Below are 24,122 nucleotides of genomic sequence, written 5' to 3'. Positions count from 1 at the left end.
AAAACATATGTTTTTTCCTCATTATACACACATTACTGTACGTCAGGGGTGCCCAAAGTGCGGTTTGGGGGCCATTTGCGGCCCGCAGCTAATTCTGGAAATGCTATTGCAAAATTAAATTTAAAAAACACCAGAAAAAAGTAGAAAGAGGTGAAATCTAACAGGGAAAAGTTGCAATGTTGACACAAAGCTGCCATGCAGGCTGTTTGTTTTTCTTTAGTTTTTCTTTATTTTGCCCTTATTGCCAATGCTAAAAAAAATAATAATAATAAATAAAAGTTTTTTTTATATATATATATATATATATATATGTAATGAATTATTGACCTATTTAAGGCTCCAATTACTTCAAATATTTCACTTTATAATGTTTTATGTGGAAAAAATTATGTGCATATACTGTGTGGTTGCCATATAAAAACAGTTTTCTTTGACAAAAGAGCATAAAACCAACAAAATAATAGTTCAAACGTAAAATCCACAGATATATCTGAAGTTGATCTCCTAACTTAAGTGTTGAAGGTAACACAAATAATAATAAAAATGTATCACTTTATGAGTGGGGGACCTTTTGGATCTAAAAGATATTTTGTCTGATTTTATTTATTTTTTCACTGTGATTACTCAGAAATAATAATGCATTTAAATCAATGGTGTCCTACATTATTGATCTTTTTAGTGCTCCAATTACTTCAGATCAAACATTGCTTTCTGAATGTTTTGGGCAGCAAGCGAAATACTGCATATTTCAGTTTTAATATAAAAAACAAAGTTGTCTTTGACTTTTTTTTTAAACTTTATATCAACCTGAAGTGGATATAGAGCAGGGGTCACCAACGTGGTGCCCGCGGGCACCAGGTAGCCCGTAAGGACCAGATGAGTCGCCCGCTGGCCTGTTCTAAAAATAGTTCAAATAGCAGCACTTACCAGTGAGCTGCCTCTATTTTTTAAATTGTATTTCTTTACTAGCAAGCTGGTCTCGCTTTGTTCGACATTTTTAATTCTAAGAGAGACAAAACTCAAATAGAATTTGAAAATCCTTGAAAATATTTTAAAGACTTGGTCTTCACTTGTTTAAATAAATTCATTTATTATTCTACTTTGCTTCTTATAACTTTCAGAAAGACAATTTTACAGAAAAAATACAACCTTAAAAATGATTTTAGGATTTTTAAACACATATACCTTTTTACCTTTTAAATTCCTTCCTCTTCTTTCCTGACAATTTAAATCAATGTTCAAGTACATCTATGTTTTTATTGTAAAGAATAATAAATATATGTTAATTTAATTCTTCATTTTAGCTTCTGTTTTTTCGAAGAAGAATAGTTGTGAAATATTTCTTCAAACTTATTATGATTAAAATTCAAAAAAATTATTCCGGCAAATCTAGAAAATCTTTAGAATCAAATTTAAAGTCTTTTGAATTTCTTTTAAAATTTTTGTTCTGGAAAATCTAGAAGAAATAATGATTTGTCTTTGTTAGAAATATAGCTTGGTCCAATTTGTTATATATTTTAACTAAGTGCAGATTAGATTTTAACCTATTTAAAGCATCCATCCATCCATCCATTTTCTACCGCTTATTCCCTTTCGGGGTCGCGGGGGGCGCTGGCGCCTATCTCAGCTACAATCGGGCAGAAGGCGGGGTACACCCTGGACAAGTCGCCACCTCATCGCAGGGCCAACACAGATAGACAGACAACATTCACACACTAGGGACCATTTAGTGTTGCCAATCAACCTATCCCCAGGTGCATGTCTTTGGAGGTGGGAGGAAGCCGGAGTACCCGGAGGGAACCCACGCATTCACGGGGAGAACATGCAAACTCCACACAGAAAGATCCCGAGCCTGGATTTGAACCCAGGACTGCAGGACTGTCATCAAAATTCTAAAATTGATTTTAATCAGGAAAAATTACTAATGATGTTCCAGAAATTCTTTTTTTAATTTTTAAAAAAAGATTTGAATTAGTTGGTTTTTCTCTTCTTTTTTTCGGTTGAATTTTGAATTTTAAAGAGTCGAAATTGAAGATAAACTAAGTTTCAAAATTTAATTTTCTTTTTTTTCCTGTTTTCTCCTCTTTTAAACCTTACAATTAAGTGTTTTTTTTTCATTATTTATTCTCTACAAAAAACCTTCCGTAAAAGGAAAAAAAATGTACGACGGAATGACAGACAGGAATACCCATTTTTTAAATATATATACATAGGTTTTTTTACTAAAGGTAAATTGAGCAAATTGGCTATTTCTGGCAATTTATTTAAGTGTGTATCAAACTGGTAGCCCTTCGCATTAATCAGTACCCAAGAAGTAGCTCTTGGTTTCAAAAAGGTTGGTGACCCCTGCTCTATGATCCCTGGGGAGTTCTAAAGTAAAAAAAAAAAAAAATCCATATATTTTGTTATGGTTTGAAAATGAAAAATATCAAAACGGCCCGTGCGTTGTTTTAATTTTTCCATTGTGTGGCCCTCAGTGGAAAAAGTTTGGACACCCCTGCTGTACATGATGTATTTCCAGAAGTTTTAAAACTTAAATAACATCAATCCCAGTCTAGCTGAATCCCCTACTGCATCACCGTGGTTACCTCAGCGTGACACGAAGCGGCTCGTTATACCAGCAGTGTGGCGTTCAATGAATAGCACATTTCTAACAAAACATCGTTGTTGTTTTTATTCTGGTTTTCTCCGTCCTAAGTAATTTCAGACCCTGACAGTCGGGTGCCCGTGTTTTCTGTAATTGCAGGTCTTTCAAGGTTGCGGCCAGCCAAAACCCTCAGGAATGAGTAGGTCTACCCGTGGCGTACCGGATGTGTTCAACGCCCGCTTCAGGCCGTACAACCCGGAGGAGCGTCCCACCACGGCCGCTGGCACCAGCCTCGACAGACTGGTAAGGGCGTGGGATAGCGCTGCTTACCGCCTGAGCGTAAACACCATTTGTCTTCCTCGGACTTGACGCTGTTGATTAAAGCTGGTGATTTGCAATCGCCGTGTCCCCCCCCCCCTCGGGGGGACGGGAGATTCATTCTCTCTGCTCGGCCAGCTTCTATCGATTGGCGTTTGTTAAAGGGGAACATTATCACAATTTCAGAAGGGTTAAAACCCATAAAAATCAGTTCCCATTGGCTTATTTTATTCTTCCAATTATTTTTCTTAATTTTACCCATCATGGAATATCCTGAAAAAAGGCTTTAAAGTGCCTGATTTTGGCTACTTGTAAATCCACCCGTGCATTTTCCTGTGACGTCACATAGTGATGCCAATACAAACAAACATGGCGGATGGAACAGAAAGATATAGCGACATTAGCTCGGATTCAGACTCGGATTTCAGCGGTTTAAGCGATTCAACAGATTACGCATGTATTGAAGCGGATGGTTGGAGTGTGGAGGCAGATAGCGAAAAAGAAACTGAAGCTATTGAAGCTATTCGGCGATCGCCTTCTAACCAACAAATGCATCTTTTGACCACTGGAGCAACTTAAATCCGTCGATTGGTAGGTGTTTGTTTGGCATTAAAAGTGGGTAGAGGGAAAGGCTGAATGCAAATATAGCTACAAATGTACATACAGCTAGCCTAAACAGCATGTTAGCATCGATTAGCTGGCAGTCGATGTGTCTGATTAGCACATAAGTCAATAACATCAACAAAACTCACCTTTGTGATTTCGTTGACTTTATCGTTGGAAATGCATCTGCTTCAAGTGTCGCAGGATATCCACACATCTCTGTCGTAGCATCGCTATCGTCGGTAAAATGTGCAGAACAAACGAAGCACTTTCGCATTTTTTGTCACTGGTGCAACTTGAATCCGTCGATTGGTATGTGTTTGTTTGGCATTAAATGTGGGTGGAGGGAAAGGCTGGATGCAAATATAGCTACAAATGAGGCATAACAATGCAATATGTACATACAACTAGCCTAAATAGCATGTTAGCATCGATAAGCTGGCAGTCATGCCGTGACCAAATATGTCTGATTAGCACATAAGTCAATAACATCAACAAAACTCACCTTGGTGATTTCGTTGACTTTATCGTTGGAAATGCATCTGCTTTGAGTGTCTCAGGATATCCACACATCACTGTGGTAGCATCGCTATCCTCGGTAAAATGTGCAGAACAAACGAAGGACTTTCGCATCTTTTGACACTGGTGCAACTTGAATCCATCGATTGATATGTGTTTGTTTGGCATTAAATGTGGGTGGAGGGAAAGGCTGGATGCAATTATAGCTACAAATGAGGCATAATGATGCAATATGTACATACAGCTAGTCTAAATAGCATGTTAGCATCGATTACCTGGCAGTCATGCCGTGACCAAATATGTCTGATTAGCACATAAGTCAATAACATCAACAAAACTCTTCTTTGTGATTTCGTTGACTTTATCGTTGGAAATACATCTGCTTGGAGTGCCGCAGGATATCCGCACATCTCTGTCGTAGCATCGCTATCGTCGGTAAAATGTGCAGAACAAACGAGGGACTTTCACATCTTTTGACACTGGTGCAACTTGAATCCGTCGATTGGTATGTGTTTGTTTGGCATTAAATGTGGGTGGAGGGAAAGGCTGGATGCAAATATAGCTACAAATGAGGCATAACGATGCAATATGTAAATACAGCTAGCCTAAATAGCCTGTTAGAATCGATTAGCTGGCAGTCATGCCGTGACCAAATATGTCTGATTAGCACATAAGTCAATAACATCAACAAAACTCACCTTTGTGATTTCGTTGACTTTATCGTTGGAAATGCATCTGCTTTGAGTGTCGCCGGATATCTACACATCTCTGTGGTAGCATCGCTATCGTCAGTAAAATGTGCAGAACAAACGAGGGACTTTCGCATCTTTTGACACCGGTGCAACTTGAATCCGTTGATTAGTATGTGTTTGTTTGGCATTAAATGTGGGTGGGGGGAAAGGCTGGATGCAATTATAGCTACAAATGAGGCATAATGATGCAATATGTACGTACAGCTAGCCTAAATAGCATGTTAGCATCGATTACCTGGCAGTCATGCCGTGACCAAATATGTCTGATTAGCACATAAGTCAATAACATCAACAAAACTCACCTTTGTGATTTCGTTGACTTTATCGTTGGAAATGCATCTGCTTTGAGTCTCGCAGGATATCCACACATCTCTGTGATAGCATCGCTATCATCAGTAAAATGTGCAGAACAAACGAGGGACTTTCGCATCTTTTGACACTGGTGCAACTTGAATCCGTTGATTGGTATGTGTTTGTTTGGCATTAAATAAGGGTGGGGGGAAAGGCTGGATGCAATTATAGCTACAAATGAGGCATAATGATGCAATATGTACGTACAGCTAGCCTAAATAGCATGTTAGCATCGATTACCTGGCAGTCATGCCGTGACCAAATATGTCTGATTAGCACATAAGTCAATAACATCAACAAAACTCTTCTTTGTGATTTCGTTGACTTTATCGTTGGAAATGCATCTGCTTTGAGTGTCGCAGAATATCCACACATCTCTGTCGTTGCATTGCTATCGTCGGTAAAATGTGCAGAACAAACGAGGGACTTTCGCATCTTTTGACACCGGTGCAACTTGAATCCGTTGATTGGTATGTGTTTGTTTGGCATTAAATGTGGGTGGAGGGAAAGGCTGGATGCAAATATAGCAACAAATTAGGCATAATGATGCAATATGTACATACAGCTAGCCTAAATAGCATGTTAGAATCGATTAGCATGCCGTTCTTATCGATGCAAACTGCATGTAAGTCAACTTGAATCCGTCCCTGATCGTGTTGTTACAACCTCCGACCAGGCAGGGTACGGAAAACAGTCGAAAAAACGGAAAATAACAGAGCTGATTTGACTTGTGTGTGTAATGTGTTTGAGAAAATGGATTGCTTCCCTTTGTGACGTCACGGGTGAAAGGTCATCGCTCCGACAGCGAACAATTTAAAGGCCTTTAAATCGCCAAATTCACCCTTTTAGAGTTCGGAAATCGGTTTAAAAAACGTATGGTCTTTTTTTCTGCACCATCAAGGTATATATTGACGCTTACATGGGTCTGGTGATAATGTTCCCCTTTAACCAATCAACAGCGGAGACGGACGGGTGAGGTGCAGCCCGACACGTGTCCTTCATCTTGCCTCTCTGCATGCTTGGCAAACAGACTCGGCTTCTCCGAGGCTGACCATGGCCATTGTTCGCTGCAAAGGGAGCCTTGATTTTATATCAAGATTTGGCTGCGTGTTTGCGGGATTGGATCCAGATACGCGCGTTTCCACCTCAACCTTGAGGGCTAAAATGCTGCATCCGAGTAAAATGGTTGAGTGCTGACAGCCCCCGGCTAAGGGGAAGGACAGTTCTCTTCATGGGATGAATACTTTAGCGGCCTTTGTGCCTCTGCTGCCCTTAATTGCTCGTGTTCCTTCAAATTAGTACCATTGCTCACTAAATGAAATCCCGTTTTCATATGAGTTGGGAAATTGTGTTAGATGTAAATATAAACGGAATACAATGATTTGCAAATCCTTTTCAACCCATATTCAGTTGAATATGCTACAAAGACAACATATTTGATGTTGAAACTGATAAACATATTTTTTTGGGGCAAATAATCATTAACTTTGCAATTTGATGCCAGCAACACGTGACAAAGAAGTTTGGAAAGGTGGCAATAAATACTGATGAAGTTGACTTTATCGTTGGAAATGCATCTGCTTTGAGTGTCGCAGGATATCCACACATCTCTGTGGCAGCTTCGCTATCGTCGGTAAAATGTGCGGAACAAACGAGGGATTTTCGCATCTTTTGACACTGGTGCAACTTGAATCCGTCGATTGGTATGTGTTTGTTTGGCATTAAATGTTGGTGGAGGGAAAGGCTAGATGCAAATATAGCTACAAATGAGGCATAAAGATGCAATATGTATATACAGCTAGCCTAAACACTTATTTGGAACATCCCAGGCTAATTGGGAACAGGTGAGTGCCACGATTGGGTATACAAACAGCTTCCCAAAAAATGCTCAGTTTTTCACAAGAAAGGATGGGGCGAGGTACACCCCTTTGTCCACAACTGCGTGAGTAAATAGTCAAACAGTTTAAGAACAACGTTTCTCAAAGTGCAATTGCAAGAAATTTAGGGATTTCGACATCTCCGGTCCATAATATCATCAAAAGGTTCAGAGAATCTGGAGAAATCACTCCACGTAAGCGGCATGGCCGGAAAGCAACATTGAATGACCGTGACCTTCGATCCCTCAGAAGGCACTTTATCAAAAACCAACATCAATCTCTATTGGATATCACCACATGGCCTCAGGAACACTTCAGAAAACCACTGTCACTAAATACAGTTTGTCGCTACATCTGTAAGTGTAAGTTAAAGCTCTACTACGTAAAGCGAAAGCCATTTTTCAACAACATCCAGAAACGCCGCTGGCTTCTCTGGGCCCGAGATCATCTAAGATGGACTGATGTAAAGTGGAAAAGTGTTCTGCCATCCAAGCGCCGTGTTTTTCATGGACGCCCCTGCTTATTTCAGCAAGACAATGCCAAGCCACATTCAGCACGTGTTACAACAGCGTAGCTTCGTAAAAAAAAGAGTGCGGGTACTTTCTTTGACCGCCTGCAGTCCAGACCTGTCTCCCATCGAAAATGTGCGGCGCATTATGAAGCGTAAAATACGACAGCGGAGACCCCGGACTGTTGAACGACTGAATCTCTACATAAAATAAGAATGGGAAAGAATTCCACTTTTAAAACTTCAACAATTAGTTTCCTCAGTTCCCAAACGTTTGAGTGTTGTTAGAAGAAAAGATGATGTAACACAGTGGTGAACATGCCCTTTCCCAACTACTTTGGCTCGTGTTGCAGCCATGAAATTCTAAGTTAATTAATATTTGCAAAAAAAAAAAAAAAAAGTTAATGAGTTTCAACATCAAATATCTTGTCTTTGTAGTGCATTCAACTGAATATGGGTTGAAAAGGATTTGCAAATCATTGTATTCCATTTATATTTACATCTAACACAATTTCCCAACTCATATGGAAACGGGGTTTGTAATCGTGAAAAATATAGATTTTTTTGGTTGAAAATGTTCTCTTGTCGTTGGTCAGTTCTTTTTAATTTCCAGGTTTCAAACCGCACCTGATTGAAGTAATGTACTGCATGCATTGAGGATTTTAACATTTGGGGTTTTGTTTTCGTCCACCTTTCAGAAATCAATGTGTTTGGTCCAATACTAATTATATTTCTGCACATCCTTCACACATTTTGTGATGTTTTTTCTCTGCTGTGCTTGCCTTTTCTTTTTTTTTTCCGCTTTGTGCAAACATCAACTAATTTATCCACCTACGCCGTATTAATCAAGACTTTTTTTTGTCTTCCCTATGCTGCAAACCAGAGGATTATTTGGACTACGATGCAACACAGTGTAAGCTTCAACATATTTCTGCTCTTTTATATCAGCGATGGGAATTTTAGTGCATTTCCTACATGGGGAAATTAGTGCTCTGTTCAGCGATGGATCATATTTTTTTAAATAGGTCTGTAATTACAGTACGATGGGATCGTTAAATGTTCTGAACTCCTGGCCCTGTTGCTGACATCATGTTATTATAAGTAGAGGCTTTTAAAGGGGAACTGAACTTTTTTTGGAATTGTATATAATTTACAATCCTTATTAAGACATTAACACATGCTTTTCTTTTTTCATGCATTCTAACTAGTAATTACAGTGGGGCAAAAAGTATTTAGTCAGCCACCGATTGTGCAAGTTGTCCCACTTAAAATGACGACAGAGGTCTGTAATTTTCATCATAGGTACACTTCAACTGTGAGAGACAGAATGTGAAAAAAAAATCCAGGAATTGACATCGTAGGAATTTTAAAGAATTTATTCGTAAATTATGGTGGAAAATAAGTATTTGGTCAACCATTCAAAGCTCTCACTGATGGAAGGAGGTTTTGGCTCAAAATCTCACGATACATGGCCCCATTCATTCTTTCCTCGACAAGGATCAATCGTCCTGTCCCCTTAGCAGAAAAACAGCCCCAAAACATGATGTTTCCACCCCCATGCTTCACAGTAGGTATGGTGTTCTTGGGATGCAACTCAGTATTCTTCTTCCTCCAAACACGACGAGTTGAGTTTATACCAAAATGGATACATGGATGATCCAGCAGAGGATTGGGAGAATGTCATGTGGTCAGATGAAACAAAAATAGAACTTTTTGGTATAAACTCAACTCGTCGTGTTTGGAGGAAGAAGAATACTCTGAAGTTAGTCAAATGTGACTCAACCCGTAATCTATGTTTCTAGACAGAGTGATGGCGCCTTTCCGGTTAGGGTGAATGCCGTCCCTCATCAGCATACTTGCCAAACTTGAGACCTCCGATTTTTGGAGGTGAGGGGTGGGGGGCTGAGCGTGGTTTGGGGCGTGGTTACGAGTCAAATTTTTAATATTTGTATTAAATATGTATAAATATAATATATTATATTTATTATTATCATTTTTTATCGTGAGCGAACTGTGGTGCTGAGTTAAATAAAGTACATTCTATTCTACATTCTATTAAATTCTATGTACAGTAGATGGCAGTATTGTCCTGTTTAAGAGTGTCACAAGTTCACAACATTGGAGTTTACGGCTGACAAAGATATGACTGCTGTTGTGTGTTTTTACCAGGCTGGGAGGACTTTAATGAAACTGCCTAACAATAAACCCCACATAAGAAACCAAGAACTCGCCCTCGATCATTCTACAGTCATAACGTCATTGGGCAGACACGCTCTTCATACTGTGGGAATGCGGACGTGAAAACAGACTGTCAGCACGTCACTCAGGTCCGCTTGGAGCTGGAGGGGGCGTGGCCTCCAGCTCCGCCTGAATTTCGGGGGATTTTCGGGAGAAAATTTGTCCCGGGAGGTTTTCGGGAGAGGCGCTGAATTTCCGGAGTCTTCCGGAAAATCCGGGAGGGTTGACAAGTATGCTCATCAGCAAACCCGGTTTTCCCCACATCAATAAACGTTAGTCTCTGTCCTCTACAAAAACTAGCCAGCCACTTCTTACATTCCTGTTGCGATGAAGAATGACTTATAATCCATCCATCCATCCATCATCTTCCGCTTATCCGAGGTCAGGTCGCGGGGGCAGCAGCCTATGCAGGGAAGCCCAGACTTCCCTATCTCCAGCCACTTCGTCTAGCTCTTCCCGGGGTATCCCGAGGCGTTCCCAGGCCAGCCGGGAGACATAGTCTTCCCAACGTGTCCTGGGTCTTCCCCGTGGCCTCCTACCAGCTGGACGTGCCCTAAACACATCCCTAGGGAGGCGTTCGGGTGGCATCCTGACCAGATGCCCGAACCACCTCATCTGGCTCCTCTCGATGTGGAGGAGCGGCGGCTTTACGTTGAGTTCCTCCCGGATGGCAGAGCTTCTCACCCTATCTCTAAGGGAGAGCCCCGCCACCCGGCGGAGGAAACTCATTTCGGCCGCTTGTACCCGTGATCTTATCCTTTCGGTCATGACCCAAAGCTCATGACCATAGGTGAGGATGGGAACGTAGATCGACCGGTAAATTGAGAGCTTTGCCTTCCGGCTCAGCTCCTTCTTCACCACAACGGATCGATACAACGTCCGCATTACTGAAAACGCCGCACCGATCCGCCTGTCGATCTCACGATCCACTCTTCCCCCACTCGTGAACAAGACTCCTAGGTACTTGAACTCCTCCACTTGGGGCAGGGTCTCCTCCCCAACCCGGAGATGGCCCTCCACCCTTTTCCGGGCGAGAACCATGGACTCGGACTTGGAGGTGCTGATTCTCATTCCGGCCGCTTCACACTCAGCTGCGAACCGATCCAGTGAGAGCTGAAGATCCCGGTCAGATGAAGCCATCAGGACCACATCATCTGCAAAAAGCAGAGACCTAATCCCACGGCCACCAAACCGGAACCCCTCAACGCCTTGGCTGCGCCTAGAAATTCTGTCCATAAAAGTTATGAACAGAATCGGTGACAAAGGACAGCCTTGGCGGAGTCCAACCCTCACTGGAAACGGGTCCGACTTACTGCCGGCAATGCGGACCAAGCTCTGACACTGATCATACAGGGAGCAGACCGCCACAATAAGACAGTCCGATACCCCATACTCTCTGAGCACTCCCCACAGGACTTCCCGAGGGACACGGTCGAATGCCTTCTCCAAGTCTACAAAGCACATGTAGACTGATTGGGCAAACTCCCATGCACCCTCAAAAACCCTTATAATCCTCTCGAAGAAAAAGGGGTGTGGAACCAAACGCCTTTACGCCTCTTTCGCAATTTCCAGGTTTATGTCGGCTGTCAAAGTGTACCAACTTCTCAGTTTACGTCCACATCATTTTAGTATCCAGGTGAGAGGCATGATTTATAATCTGGAAGATTTAACAATCACAAGCTCCAAGGCGAGAATAGAGCTCACTCGCTCATAATATCAATACAACAGTACAAGGAGGTTGCCTCTATCTGATTCTGGTGCTGCTAAATGTGGGTCCTTAATGTTAGCGCTTATAATAACAATATCGTTAATACTTGATCAATATTTAAGTCATAAAATACAAATGGGGGATTGTTTGCGATTGTTTATGGTCACAATTGCAATAACGCAATAGATGCAATGATGTATTGGCTCCCTTAGGCTCCATTGTAAGTGGACTTTAATTATATTCATCTAAACTATTAAGTTATATTCATTTATTGTCATGTCTGATCATGATTTTGTGTGACCGTGCTGCCCTGAGCATCCCCGATCTCGTTGGTTCTTGAAGCTAAGCAGTGTCTGGCCTGGTTAGTACTTGGATGGGAGACGGCTTAGGAATACCAGGTGCTGTTTGACCTTTGGACTCTTTAAGTTCCTTTTTTTTTTCCTCACTCTGTTTTGTCACCATGACGACCAATCAGTTCACCTGTCATGTCTCACACCTGCTTTCAATCACCTCATTCACGCCCTCGGTTATCTGCTTCATGCCTTGCAATGCTGTCCACTTTGTCCAAGTAAGTTTTTGTTATTCATGCCACTGTGCAAGTGTTTTTGTTTCATGTTTGTAGTCTACAGCCTTTGTTTCATAGCCCAGTTTTTTGTACCGCCATTGTGTGCGCTTTTTGTTGGTTCCTGTTTTAGTGTTAAAATAAAGATGTCTTTACCTTCATGCCGTTGCCACTCCATTCGCTTTGCACCTCAGGAAAACAAACCAAAACCAAGCCCAAGCCTGACATTTATGAGTTAGAATGCAAAAAAAGCATATGTGTTCTTGTCTCTCATATGGATTGTGAGTTATAGGCAAAATTCCCCCAAAAGTGCAATTCCCCCTTTAGGTAGGTAGGTAAGTAGGTAGGTAGGTCTTTATTGTCATTGCACAAATGCAACAAAACTTTGTTTTCAGCACAAACCCGTTCAAGATTAGACAAACAAACAATGTACAGGGTTACAGAACAGGAACGCTGATGGGTCGCCACAAGCCAACCACGTAAAAGATGCGAAAAAGGTCAACGCTGGGGAAGGATGAGTAAAAAAAAAAAATACAATATAGACTGGGAAAGAAACGACCATAGCAAAGCACATATTACAACATACATTTCGAGATATCTAGCAACAGAGGGGAGGGAGTGGGGGGGCCACAGTGGCAGGCTGCAGCTCTTTAGGCGCTGCCCATCCGCCCTTAGGGATTCGCGTCAAGGGCATTGGATGGGGGGCGGGGGTGGGGTATGTGTGTGTGCCGTATATTTTTGTGGATGCATGTGTGTGTAACACAGCTGTGTGTCTCTGTCCTGTGACTTTGGTGTTGTGCCGTCACTAGTCAGTCCAAAGTCAACAACAACAGGTGTGTGTACATGATAGACGAGAAGGGAGTTTGTTGTGTCTTCGCCGCACTGTCCTTCGGGAGAGCGTCAAAGCCAGGGAAACAATCCAAGTTAGAATGTTTTGTATGTGAGTGAAAACCAAATTTGCTTTTCACTCTAAATTGTATATGACTGGTCCTCAAAATCCATCCTGCGGGGGAAGACAGTCCGATGTTATCCAAATCACAAGAGTGTCCACAGTTCTTCCTCCGTCATGCAGTCATTTGTGGCAGCTTTGGGGAACCAACTTCCAATTTGTCGACAAACCAGAGCAAGCAGATGCCCTGGTGTCATAATTCCGAATAGGGAGATATCTCCACATCCTCGACTGCAAGGCTCGCCAGGTACGCGGCACTCCTTTTTCTCCCAAGGGTCCGGCCTGTGCCCTGCAACAACCGCTCCGTCACGACAAGCAGGTTCCCCTAAGATTTTGTCAATTTCGTTGAATAGTTCCAATGTTTAGATTTGGAGAGCGGTGAAAAAAGAAGCAACGAGAAAGTTAAGAAAAGACAAAGCAAAGGAGTAAGCAGGAGAGACAAGGTAGAGTAAAGGGGAACGTCCGCCCTCGATGAGTGCCAGTAAGAAAGGAAACTACTATAGGCCTTTTGATTGATTGATTGATTGAAACTTTTATTAGTAGATTGCACAGTTCAGTACATATTCCGTACAATTGACCCCTAAATGGTAATACCCGGATAAGTGTTTCAACTTGTTTAAGTCGGGGTCCACGTTAATCAATTCATGGTTAGTCACGTCACATTGGGGTCGCATCTTTATGCAGGGTCGTTCTCCCAGGAATGCAGATGGACAACCACGGACGAAAGCGTGAAGGTAGGAATATGATTTATTGTCATAAATCCTACACATTACAGACAGGAACCGAGAAGCTAAAGAACCAAAACTTAGCACAGGAATCATTAGCCAGAAAACAGGAATACCAAGATGACAGTTGCATTCAGCAAACAAGGAGGCCAGACTGAGCGTGGCGAGCAAGGTGAATAAAAAGCTCTCTGATTAGTGGCTGACAGCAGCTGAGTGTGCCGACCACTAAGAAACTAAAACAAACCCAGAGGTGCACACACAGGAACTAAGGGAGTCCAAAACTAACAGAACATAACAAAAACATGATCCGGGCGACGGATCGTGACACTATAATGATACTGTAACGACCCGGTCGCATGGTGATGCGGATTCCTTCTCCCAGGGATACAGACGGGCTTCGGACACAGCGTGCAGGTAGGAAATGATTTATTTAAACTATAAAACAGACTTTGACAAAACAAAAACAAAAAAATTGCTTAGATTTATATCACACTTTTTTGGACACTCAAAGCGCTCACAGAGAAGTGGGAACTCATCATTCATTCACACCTGGTGGTGGTAAGCTACATCAGTAGCCACAGCTATTATAAAAGAGCTAGCATTAGAGCTAGAAAACATTGCAAATTAGGAAGCAAAACAGACTGACGGGAGACGGCAGGCTAAATAATAACAGTAATCAGAAAAACAGGTGCGCGGCAGGTGAAAATAGCGAGTAACCATGGAAACCAACCGAGAGGTGCACAAACAGGAACCGAAGGAGTCCAAAACCAACAGAAAACACAAAAAGACTCAAAAATCCGGGCAGCGGATCATAACAAATACTTTTTTTTTGTAATTAGTATTGCTTAAAATACAGTATTTATTGTTAGCATCTGTTACTTTCTAATAGTTCATTTTAATCTCCAAAAAGATTTAAGGCCTCTTAGCTTCAATGAGTTGTAATTGGAAGGCATATGCTCAAATAAATTAGGTCATTACTATCATGCAGCACAGATTCGGCATTTTTTTTATAACAGTCAGCGACTTATCAAGAACGGTTGACCATATGCTCATGTGTCCTCAGGTGCTAGACACTCAAAGCGCTCACAGAGAAGTGGGAACTCCTCATTCATTCACACCTGGCGGTGGTAAGCTACATCAGTAGCCACAGTTATCATAAAAGAGCTAGCATTAGAGCTAGAAAACATAGCATACTGACGGGAGAAGGAGGGCTAAATAATAACAGTAATCAGAAAACTGGTGCACGTCAGGAGCAAGCGGCAGGTGAAAATAACGAGTAACCATGGAAACCAACCGAGAGGTGCACAAACAGGAACCGAAGGAGTCCAAAACCAACAGAAAACACAAAAAGACTCAAAAATCCGGGCAGCGGATCATAACAAATACTTTTTTTTGTAATTAGTATTGCTAAAAATACAGTATTTATTGTTAGCGTCCGTTACTTTCTAATAGTTCATTTTAATCTCCGAAAAGATTTAAGGCCACTTAGCTTCAATGAGTTGGAATTGGAAGGCATATGCTCAAATAAATTAGGTCATTATTATCATGCAGCACAGATTTTTTTTTATAACAGTCAGCGACTTATCAAAAAACGGTGGACCATATGCTCATGTGTCCTCAGGTGCTGAAGACACCTTTGTCAATTAACCCATCTATTCTGGAAATTTCCCTGTCCGACATTAGTATCAGCATCGACCTCTCCCACAAGCCGACAAATCAGTAGATGCCCCGGCCTGACAGAGCATCTGCCGTAACGGTGCAGCCATGGGAGGCTGCTCATGAATAATCAGCCTGCATTCAGAGAAGAAAATGCCGGAACTTGTTATATACATGAAGTACATGCAGAAAGTTGCTCTGTAGAACTGTGCGAAAGTTCCTCGAAAAAAGTGCCTTCCGTCCTTGGTGTGAGTCACATGGTGAACATATAGAACTCCGGTAATGAGGCCGGTAAGTTTTTCTTCTTTTTTTTTTTTTTTTTTTTTTCCTGTTGATGGCGGTGTTTTGAGGTCATATTTGAAATACCACGCACATCTGCTGTCTGTGAACTCACACTACCGCAGCTTACCTCCAGCTGCTAAATATTAAATAGCGAGACGTCGCCGCTAATAACCGCAAGGACGTTTACGGCCAAGCAAAGACATTCTGGAAACTGTCCCCAAAGTCACGGCGCGGTGGACTTTTGAGGTATTTATGTAAATATGTCACAGAAAATGACACAATTTGTTACTGCATATGTCAAATGCATATGTCAGCAGCTAAATTAAGAGCCTTTGTTTGTGTATCGGCTGGGGACATCTTTGCGCTGCTGATCCGCCTCCGCTTGGGATGGTTTCCTGCTTGCTCCGCTGTGAACGGGACTCTCGCTGCTGTGTTGGATTCATTGTGGATTGAACTTTCACAGTATCATGTTAGACCCGCTCGACATCCATTGCTTTCCTCCTCTCCAAGGTTCTCATAGTCATCATTGTCACCGATGTCCCACTGGGTGTGAGTTTTCCTTGCCCTTATGTGGGCCTACCGAGGATGTAGTGGTGGTTTGTGCAGCCCTTTGAGACACTAGTGATTTAGGGCTATATAAGTAAACATTGATTGATTGATTGATACTTACCACGAAAAGACAAGTTGTCTAGTATGTTCGCTATTTTATTTAAGGACAAAATGTCTCGCTTAGGACGCATGGTGATGCGGGATTTTGTTCTCCCCTGGAATGCAAAGGACACTCCGGACGAAAACGTAAATGTAGGATGATTAAATAAACGATACACAATACTAAACAGACATAAATTAACAAAAGAACAACGTGCCGAACGCATGGGAAGCTAAGGCTAATGCGTATCACAGAGACTGGAACCAGAAACATAGACATGACTGCTTATTAGTGATTCCTAGAGCCCAAAAAAAGTCTGCGGGCTACAGAGCGTTTTCCGTTCGGGCTCCAGTACTCTGGAATGCCCTCCCGGTAACAGTTCGAGATGCTACCTCAGTAGAAGCATTTAAGTCTCACCTTAAAACTCATCTGTATACTCTAGCCTTTAAATAGACCTCCTTTTTAGACCAGTTGATCTGCCGCTTCTTTTCTTTCTCCTATGTCCCCCCCTCCCTTAAGGAGGGGGTCCGGTCCGATGACCATGGATGAAGTACTGGCTGTCCAGAGTCGAGACCCAGGATGGACCGCTCGTCGGGACCCAGGATGGACCGCTCGCCTGTATCGGTTGGGGACATCTCTACGCTGCTGATCCGCCTCCGCTTGAGATGGTTTCCTGTGGACGGGACTCTCGCTGCTGTCTTGGATCCGCTTGAACTGAACTCTCGCGGCTGTGTTGGAGCCACTATGGATTGAACTTTCACAGTATCATGTTAGACCCGCTCGACATCCATTGCTTTCGGTCCCCTAGAGGGGGGGGGGGGGGGTTGCCCACATCTGAGGTCCTCTCCAAGGTTTCTCATAGTCAGCATTGTCACTGGCGTCCCACTGGATGTGAATTCTCCCTGCCCACTGGGTGTGAGTTTTCCTTGCCCTTTTGTGGGTTCTTCCGAGGATGTTGTAGTCTTAATGATTTGTGCAGTCCTTTGAGACATTTGTGATTTGGGGCTATATAAATAAACATTGATTGATTGATTGATTGATTGACTGTAGCTTACCGCAAACAATGGACCCAGGCCCACTGACGGAAGAAGGCAGGCTTAAATAAAGAAAGTAATTACAACCAGAGGTGGGTAGAAACGGGCTACATTTACTCCGTTACATTTACTTGAGTAACTTTTGGGATAAATGGTACTTCTACGAGTAGTTTTTATGCAACATACTTTTACTTTTACTTGAGTATATTTATAGAGAAGAAACGCTACTTTTACTCCGTTCCATTTATCTACATTAAGCTCGCTACTCGCTACTTTTTTTTATCGATCTATTAATGTTTGTTTTGGTTAATGACAGAGCTTCAAAGTAGAATCTACGCATGCCTGCCTTTCACCAATCACATGCAGTCACTGGTGACGTTGGACCAATCAAACAGAGCCAGGCGGTCACATGACCCGACTTAAACAAGAAAAAAAACGTATTGGGGTGTTACCATTTAGTGGTCAATTGTACGGAATATGTACTGTACTGTGCAATCTACTAATACAAGTTTCAATCAATCAATCAAAAGTGTAAAGGAAAAAAGACACTTTTTATTTAAACCGTACTTCCCGTCAAAAGCCTAAAGACTGATCGCACAGTTCCTGTCTTCACAATAAAAGTGCCGCTCCATCGCGCCTGCGCTAACAAAATAAGAGTCTCCGAAAGCCAGCGCAAACAAGCTAGCAAGCCACGCAGTTTGCCGCCAATGTTTTTCTTGTAAAGTGTGTAAAAACTAATATGGAAGCTGGACAAATAAGATGCCAAAAACCAACGACTTGCATGTGGTATTAGACAGAAAAGAGGAACTTTTTTTCTCCTCCATTTGAAAACGTGGACGTCTGATTCCAATCAATGCAAGTCATCAGAATCAGGTAATACACCAACTTATATTCTTGTCTTCATGAAAGATAGACATCTATATGTTAAACATGCATGTATATTCATTAAAACACCTTTAACATGTGAACAAAAACGGCAAAATAAATAAATATAAATTATCTACTGTATATATAAATGTATGTATGTATATATATATATATATATATGATATGTGTGTGTGTATAAATGATTTCTGTGTGTATGTATGATATGTGTGTGTATAAATGATATGTGTGTGTATGTATATATGAGGTAGATCACCTCGACTTGGTCATTTATTAAGTAATTGATAAACGTTGAAAAACTTATTGGGGTGTTACCATTTAGTGGTCAATTGTACGGAATATGTACTGTACTGTGCAATCTACTAATACAAGTTTTAATCAATCAATCAATCAATCAATCAATCAAATCAATGAATGCCTACTGAGGCTATGGTGCTGTTAAGTTATTGTGACTCAATGTGCCATTTTTTTTATTTTATTTTAATGTACTATTATTTAATATAATTGTTTTAGTTGCTTAAGAGATATTCCTGGCCTTGAATTTGCTCATTGCTATTTTTATGTTTTTGTGCATTACTTGTTGCCGTAATCAGGTTACTCATCAGTTACTCAGTACTTGAGTAGTTTTTTCACAACATACTTTTTACTTTTACTCAAGTAAATATTTGGGTGACTACTCCTTACTTTTACTTGAGTAATAAATCTCTAAAGTAACTGTACTCTTACTTGAGTACAATTTCTGGCTACTCTACCCACCTCTGATTACTTCATTACACCACCTATTAGTCTACTTGCGGCTACCGCTGCCGTTCATTTTTGAATGTTTAAACACAGGCCTGGGCAATTATTTTGACACGGGGTCCACTGTGGACGGCTTCCTGCCGCCATCGTGTGGGTTGCATGGACCATTAACGAAAGAAATCACTTCGCAGAGGTTTGACTCTTTATTTTGCAATAAAGTCGCTCGCAGTGTCAGTCGGTCGCTCTTTCAGTGCCTCCTTCGCTGCTCGCCCCGGTCTCCTTTTCAGTCTTCCGCGTCTTCTGCGGTATAGCTCGGTTGGTAGAGTGGCCGTGCCAGCAACCTGAAGGTTGCAGGTTCGATTCCCGCTTGTGCCATCCTAGTTACTGCCGTTGTGTCCTTGGGCAAGACACTTTACCCACCTGCTCCCAGTGCCACCCACACTGGTTTAAATATAACTTAGATATTGGGTGTCACTATGTAAAGCGCTTTGAGTCACTTGAGAAAAGCGCTATATAAATATCATTCACTATAATTCACTCCTGTGCTGGTCTTGGTCGCTCCGTGGCTCTCGGTGGTTCTCGCTCGTCTTGATCGTTCATCTGGCTGTCTTCAATCCGACTCTCTCCTACTCCTTCTGCCATGATTGCTCCTCCTTCTCCCCTTGTATTCAGCAGGAGGAGATGCACAGATTGAGAGCAGGTGTGTGTATTGCGCACCTGGTTCTGATCGCTGCAGCGTTGCTCCAGGCGTGCCCCGCCTCTCCGTTCCGCCGCATACTCCGCCTCCTGGTTGCCATCTTGAGTAGGACCACCGTTTGTCCTAACCCCGCTGTCGGCCCGTCGGCTCCGCCTCTCCACAGCCACATATAGAGAAAAAAATGTCTCCTATTTTCAGGAACACTAATACAAAACCTCACAATAATGTCTGATTGAATGTTAAAAACGTAATGACAGACCAACTGTTTTGTCTTGACTAAGGGGTGATGACGGCAAACAGACACCAGAGGACCGTATGTTCAATAATTTCTCATATATATAATAAATATATATAATAAGAATTGTAATTGGAAGGCCACCCGAACGCCTCCCTAGGGAGGTGTTTAGGGCACGTCCAAACGGTAGGAGGCCACGGGGAAGACCCAGGACACGTTGGCTGGCCTGGGAACGCCTCGGGATCCCCCGGGAGGACCTAGAAGAAGAGGCTGGGGAGAGCGAAGTCTGGGCTTCCCTGCTTAGGCTACTGCCCCCGCGACCAGACCTCGGATAAGCGGAAGAAGATGGATGGATGGAAGAATAATAAACAATACTAACTAATAAACTAAGGAAATGAAGTGTGACAAAAATCCAAGAGCGTGTAGGGTGTAACACTATGTGTAGAATTTAACTGAAGTGTGAGTTACCAAAGTGTTGAACGAGATACGAGGAAGTCCAGGGGGCCGGCAGGTGATCAGGGGCGAGAGAGAGGTAGTCGAGATCCAGGGCAACGGAAGGAAAACACTGCTGAAAAACGTGGGAGAAGACAAGGGACAAATCAAGCAAGGGAGAGGAAACAAGGATAGAAAACAAACAGCTTCGCTTACGGTACACCGTTAGAGAACTAAGTTCCCGCGCCGATCCTTGGGTCCACTGGTCCTTTATTCAGCTCGCCCTCGTCAGTCACAGGTGTCCAGATTGCCTGATCATCTGTAGGCTCGTAGCTGCGTGGGCGTGCTGCTCCCAGGGTGAGAAGGGGCGTGTCCAAACGCGCCGTCAGCGGATCCTCCGGGTGCTCCCGCAGAGGAGTGAGACGCAGACTGCGCCGTAACACCAACCTTAAAAAATGTAGTGGAATTTTACATTTTCCTACGAAGGATAAAACACTGAATATTTACAAAATATAAAATGTCACACCCCCTTTCGATCGACATATTTTACAATCAAGTGAAACGCAACAAAGAGTGAAATATGAACGGGAAGGGTACAAAATAAACCCGCCTGTAATCTGATACATCACTAAGCATTAGAACTTTGTTGGGAAAATCTCCTTCCGCGTCTGTGGAAACGCTTCCCGCCCACACTGCTCGGTGCCTCGTGTGTGCTGCTGTGAAATAGATTACCATAGTAACTAATAAGATGACCATGGACTAAGGACAGACAAGCCATTGTTTTGTCTGTTCGCGAAAAACAAACATCCTAATCTACGATTTGACTCACTCGAATGGCCTTGAGGACCAGGCTTTTCTGAAAACACCCCTGAGGACACCTCAATGATGGACGCTTTTGACCTCCCTCCTTTCTCAATGACACCTGGAGTTAAACTTTTTCAGAAACGGCCTCAGTCTACAAAAACGTTACACCATCACACCCAAGACAATTGGGCACACACCTCCCCTCTCCCACCCCACGCCTTCACCACCGCTTGTTCTTCCCCTCAGGGCCTTCCAGGGCTCCCTGTAACGTATGTCTACACTTAGTGGGACTGTGCCGAAAATGTACTTTTCGGTTCTTATGTGTCTTGTGCATGTTAAGAATAAATATCCATCCATCCATCCATCATCTTCCGCTTATCCGAGGTCGGGTCGCAGGGGCAACAGCCCAAGCAGGGAAACCCAGACTTCCCTCTCCCCAGCCACTTCGTCCAGCTCTTCCCGGGGGGTCCCGAGGCGTTCCCAGGCCAGCCGGGAGACATAGTCTTCCCAACGTGTCCTGGGTCTTCCCCGTGGCCTCCTACCGGTTGGACGTGCCCTAAACACCTCCCTAGGGAGGCATTCGGGTGGCATCCTGACCAGATGCCCGAACCACCTCATCTGGCTCCTCTCGATGTGGAGGAGCAGCGGCTTTACGTTGAGCTCCTCCCGGATGGCAGAGCTTCTCACCCTATCTCTAAGGGAGAGCCCCGCCACACGGCGGAGGAAACTCATTTCGGCCGCTTGTACCCGTGATCTTATCCTTTCGGTCATGACCCAAAGCTCATGACCATAGGTGAGGATGGGAATGTAGATCGACCGGTAAATTGAGAGCTTTGCCTTCCGGCTCAGCTCCTTCTTCACCACAACGGATCGGTACAACGTCCGCATTACTGAAGACGCCGCACCGATCCGCCTGTCGATCTCACGATCCACTCTTCCCTCAGTCGTGAACAAGACTCCTCCACTTGGGGCAGGGTCTCCTCCCCAACCCGGAGATAGCATTCCACCCTTTTCCGTGATCTCTAAACCGAGGTACGTACCGAACCGCAATTTTTGTGTACCGTTACACCCCTAATAATCTGTACTGTTAAACTCGTCACATAAAAGGCTTAATGGTTGATTATATGACCGAAATAAACTTATTTCATTCAAATTCATCCATACCAACAGCCCTAACGGACAAGTAACAAAAAAGACACATTAGTCCTTTAAAAAGGACCAAAATTATAACATACGCTAAATTAAACGCGTCTCTCCTTATCTCCAATACGCCTCTGAGCCTGACAGCCTGTTGTGTCTTTATCGCCGCTTTGGACTTTCATGATCTCTGCTTTAGGAGGGGGTGTGCTCTGACAGAATGTCAGGCAATTAAAGCGTCATGGCTCATTGAGCTGAAGGTGGACTCCCTCCCCCTCAGCCACCCGCCTGCCAGCCCTTCCCGTATTCCTTTGCCAACAAATGTATGGCTGTAAATCCAGACAAAAAGTTTTTTTTTATTTTTTTTATCAAAGGGCAAGTTAAACACTTGTCATTTTCTCATAAGCGTGAACAGCGGTGTTGTCTCGGGCAATTATTGTGCACCGGTATGTAAAACAAGGACAGCGTAGGAGAAAACAAAGATGTGTTTTACACATGGATTGCATTTATACCCCGGGTATATTCTGCTACATTTAATGATTGAACAAAAGCAGCCGCTCACATAATTATATTTGCAACATAAACAAAGCAGTGGAAAACAATACCGGGATGTCATATTGTCTTCAAACACAACAACTGGCACCGCGATTCAACTTCTTCTTTCCTTTTATGTTGTGCATGAAAAGAGAATGTCCCGGTAAAAACAACAACAACAAAAAAAACACAACCACAGCAGTTGCAAACAGGCTCGTCTCATTTTTGTATTGAATAAAATATGGAATGTGTCAAGGCGTGGACTTTGGTGTGCTTTGTTTTTCCCGAGGTGCAACGCGACTGGATCGGACACGATGTGAAGGTAACGACATGTTTTAATCTTAACTCAAAAAAAGGAACAAGCGAAAGGCGCTCACAGAGGAGGTATAACAACTTGGCTATGAAACAAAACTATTACGTCCCCTATGTCCCCCCCTCCCTTGTGGAGGGGGTCCGGTCCGATGACCATGGATGAAGTACTGGCTGTCCAGAGTCGAGACCCAGGATGGACCGCTCGTCGGGAGCCAGGATGGACCGCTCGCCTGTATCGGTTGGGGACATCTCTACGCTGCTGATCCGCCTCCGCTTGAGATGGTTTCCTGTGGACGGGACTCTCGCTGCTGTCTTGGATCCGCTTGAACTGAACTCTCGCGGCTGTGTTGGAGCCACTATGGATTGAACTTTCACAGTATCATGTTAGACCCGCTCGACATCCATTGCTTTCGGTCCCCTAGAGGGGGGGGGTTGCCCACATCTGAGGTCCTCTCCAAGGTTTCTCATAGTCAGCATTGTCACTGGCGTCCCACTGGATGTGAATTCTCCCTGCCCACTGGGTGTGAGTTTTCCTTGCCCTTTTGTGGGTTCTTCCGAGGATGTTGTAGTCGTAATGATTTGTGCAGTCCTTTGAGACATTTGTGATTTGGGGCTATATAAATAAACATTGATTGATTGATTGATTACTACAACATGAACTATGGACATAAAACAAAACTTGCAAACTATGGCATGAATAACATAACTTACGGGGAACGAGAAAAGATCACGGGTGGTCAGCATGGAGCAAGGATGTCGCCAGGCTAAATGCCTGGCAACTAAAAGCTTAAATGGTGCTGCGGTGCTTGAAAACAGGTGCGTGAGTTGTGAGGACAGGTGAACTGATTGGTAGGCATGGAAACAAAACAATGGAGTGAAAAAACAGGAACTAAGTAATCTAACACAACTAAACAAAACATGACCACAAAAACATGACAGTGTGTTTGTGACCGACTTAAGCCGTCGTCGTGCGGGTTCAATGGACCACCCAGGAAGGACATCTTTTTAGCAGGTTTGACTCTGGTTT

The 24,122-nt window shown here is 43.1% G+C and overlaps 1 protein-coding gene across 1 annotated transcript in view; it reads left to right on the top strand.

The window, feature by feature from the left end:
• Positions 1-24,122, top strand: part of LOC133537909 (glypican-6-like) — a 314,682-nt gene that overhangs the window by 190,066 nt on the left and 100,494 nt on the right. Inside the window, exon 6 of the mRNA XM_061879059.1 lies at positions 2,747-2,890. Within this exon, the coding sequence (XP_061735043.1) occupies positions 2,747-2,890 (144 nt within the window). The remainder of the gene's footprint in view (positions 1-2,746; positions 2,891-24,122) is intronic.

Source organism: Nerophis ophidion, linkage group LG19 (assembly GCF_033978795.1).
Source record: "Nerophis ophidion isolate RoL-2023_Sa linkage group LG19, RoL_Noph_v1.0, whole genome shotgun sequence".
Classification (NCBI taxonomy): Eukaryota; Metazoa; Chordata; class Actinopteri; order Syngnathiformes; family Syngnathidae; genus Nerophis; species Nerophis ophidion.
This window is presented reverse-complemented; position numbering and strand designations above follow the sequence as displayed.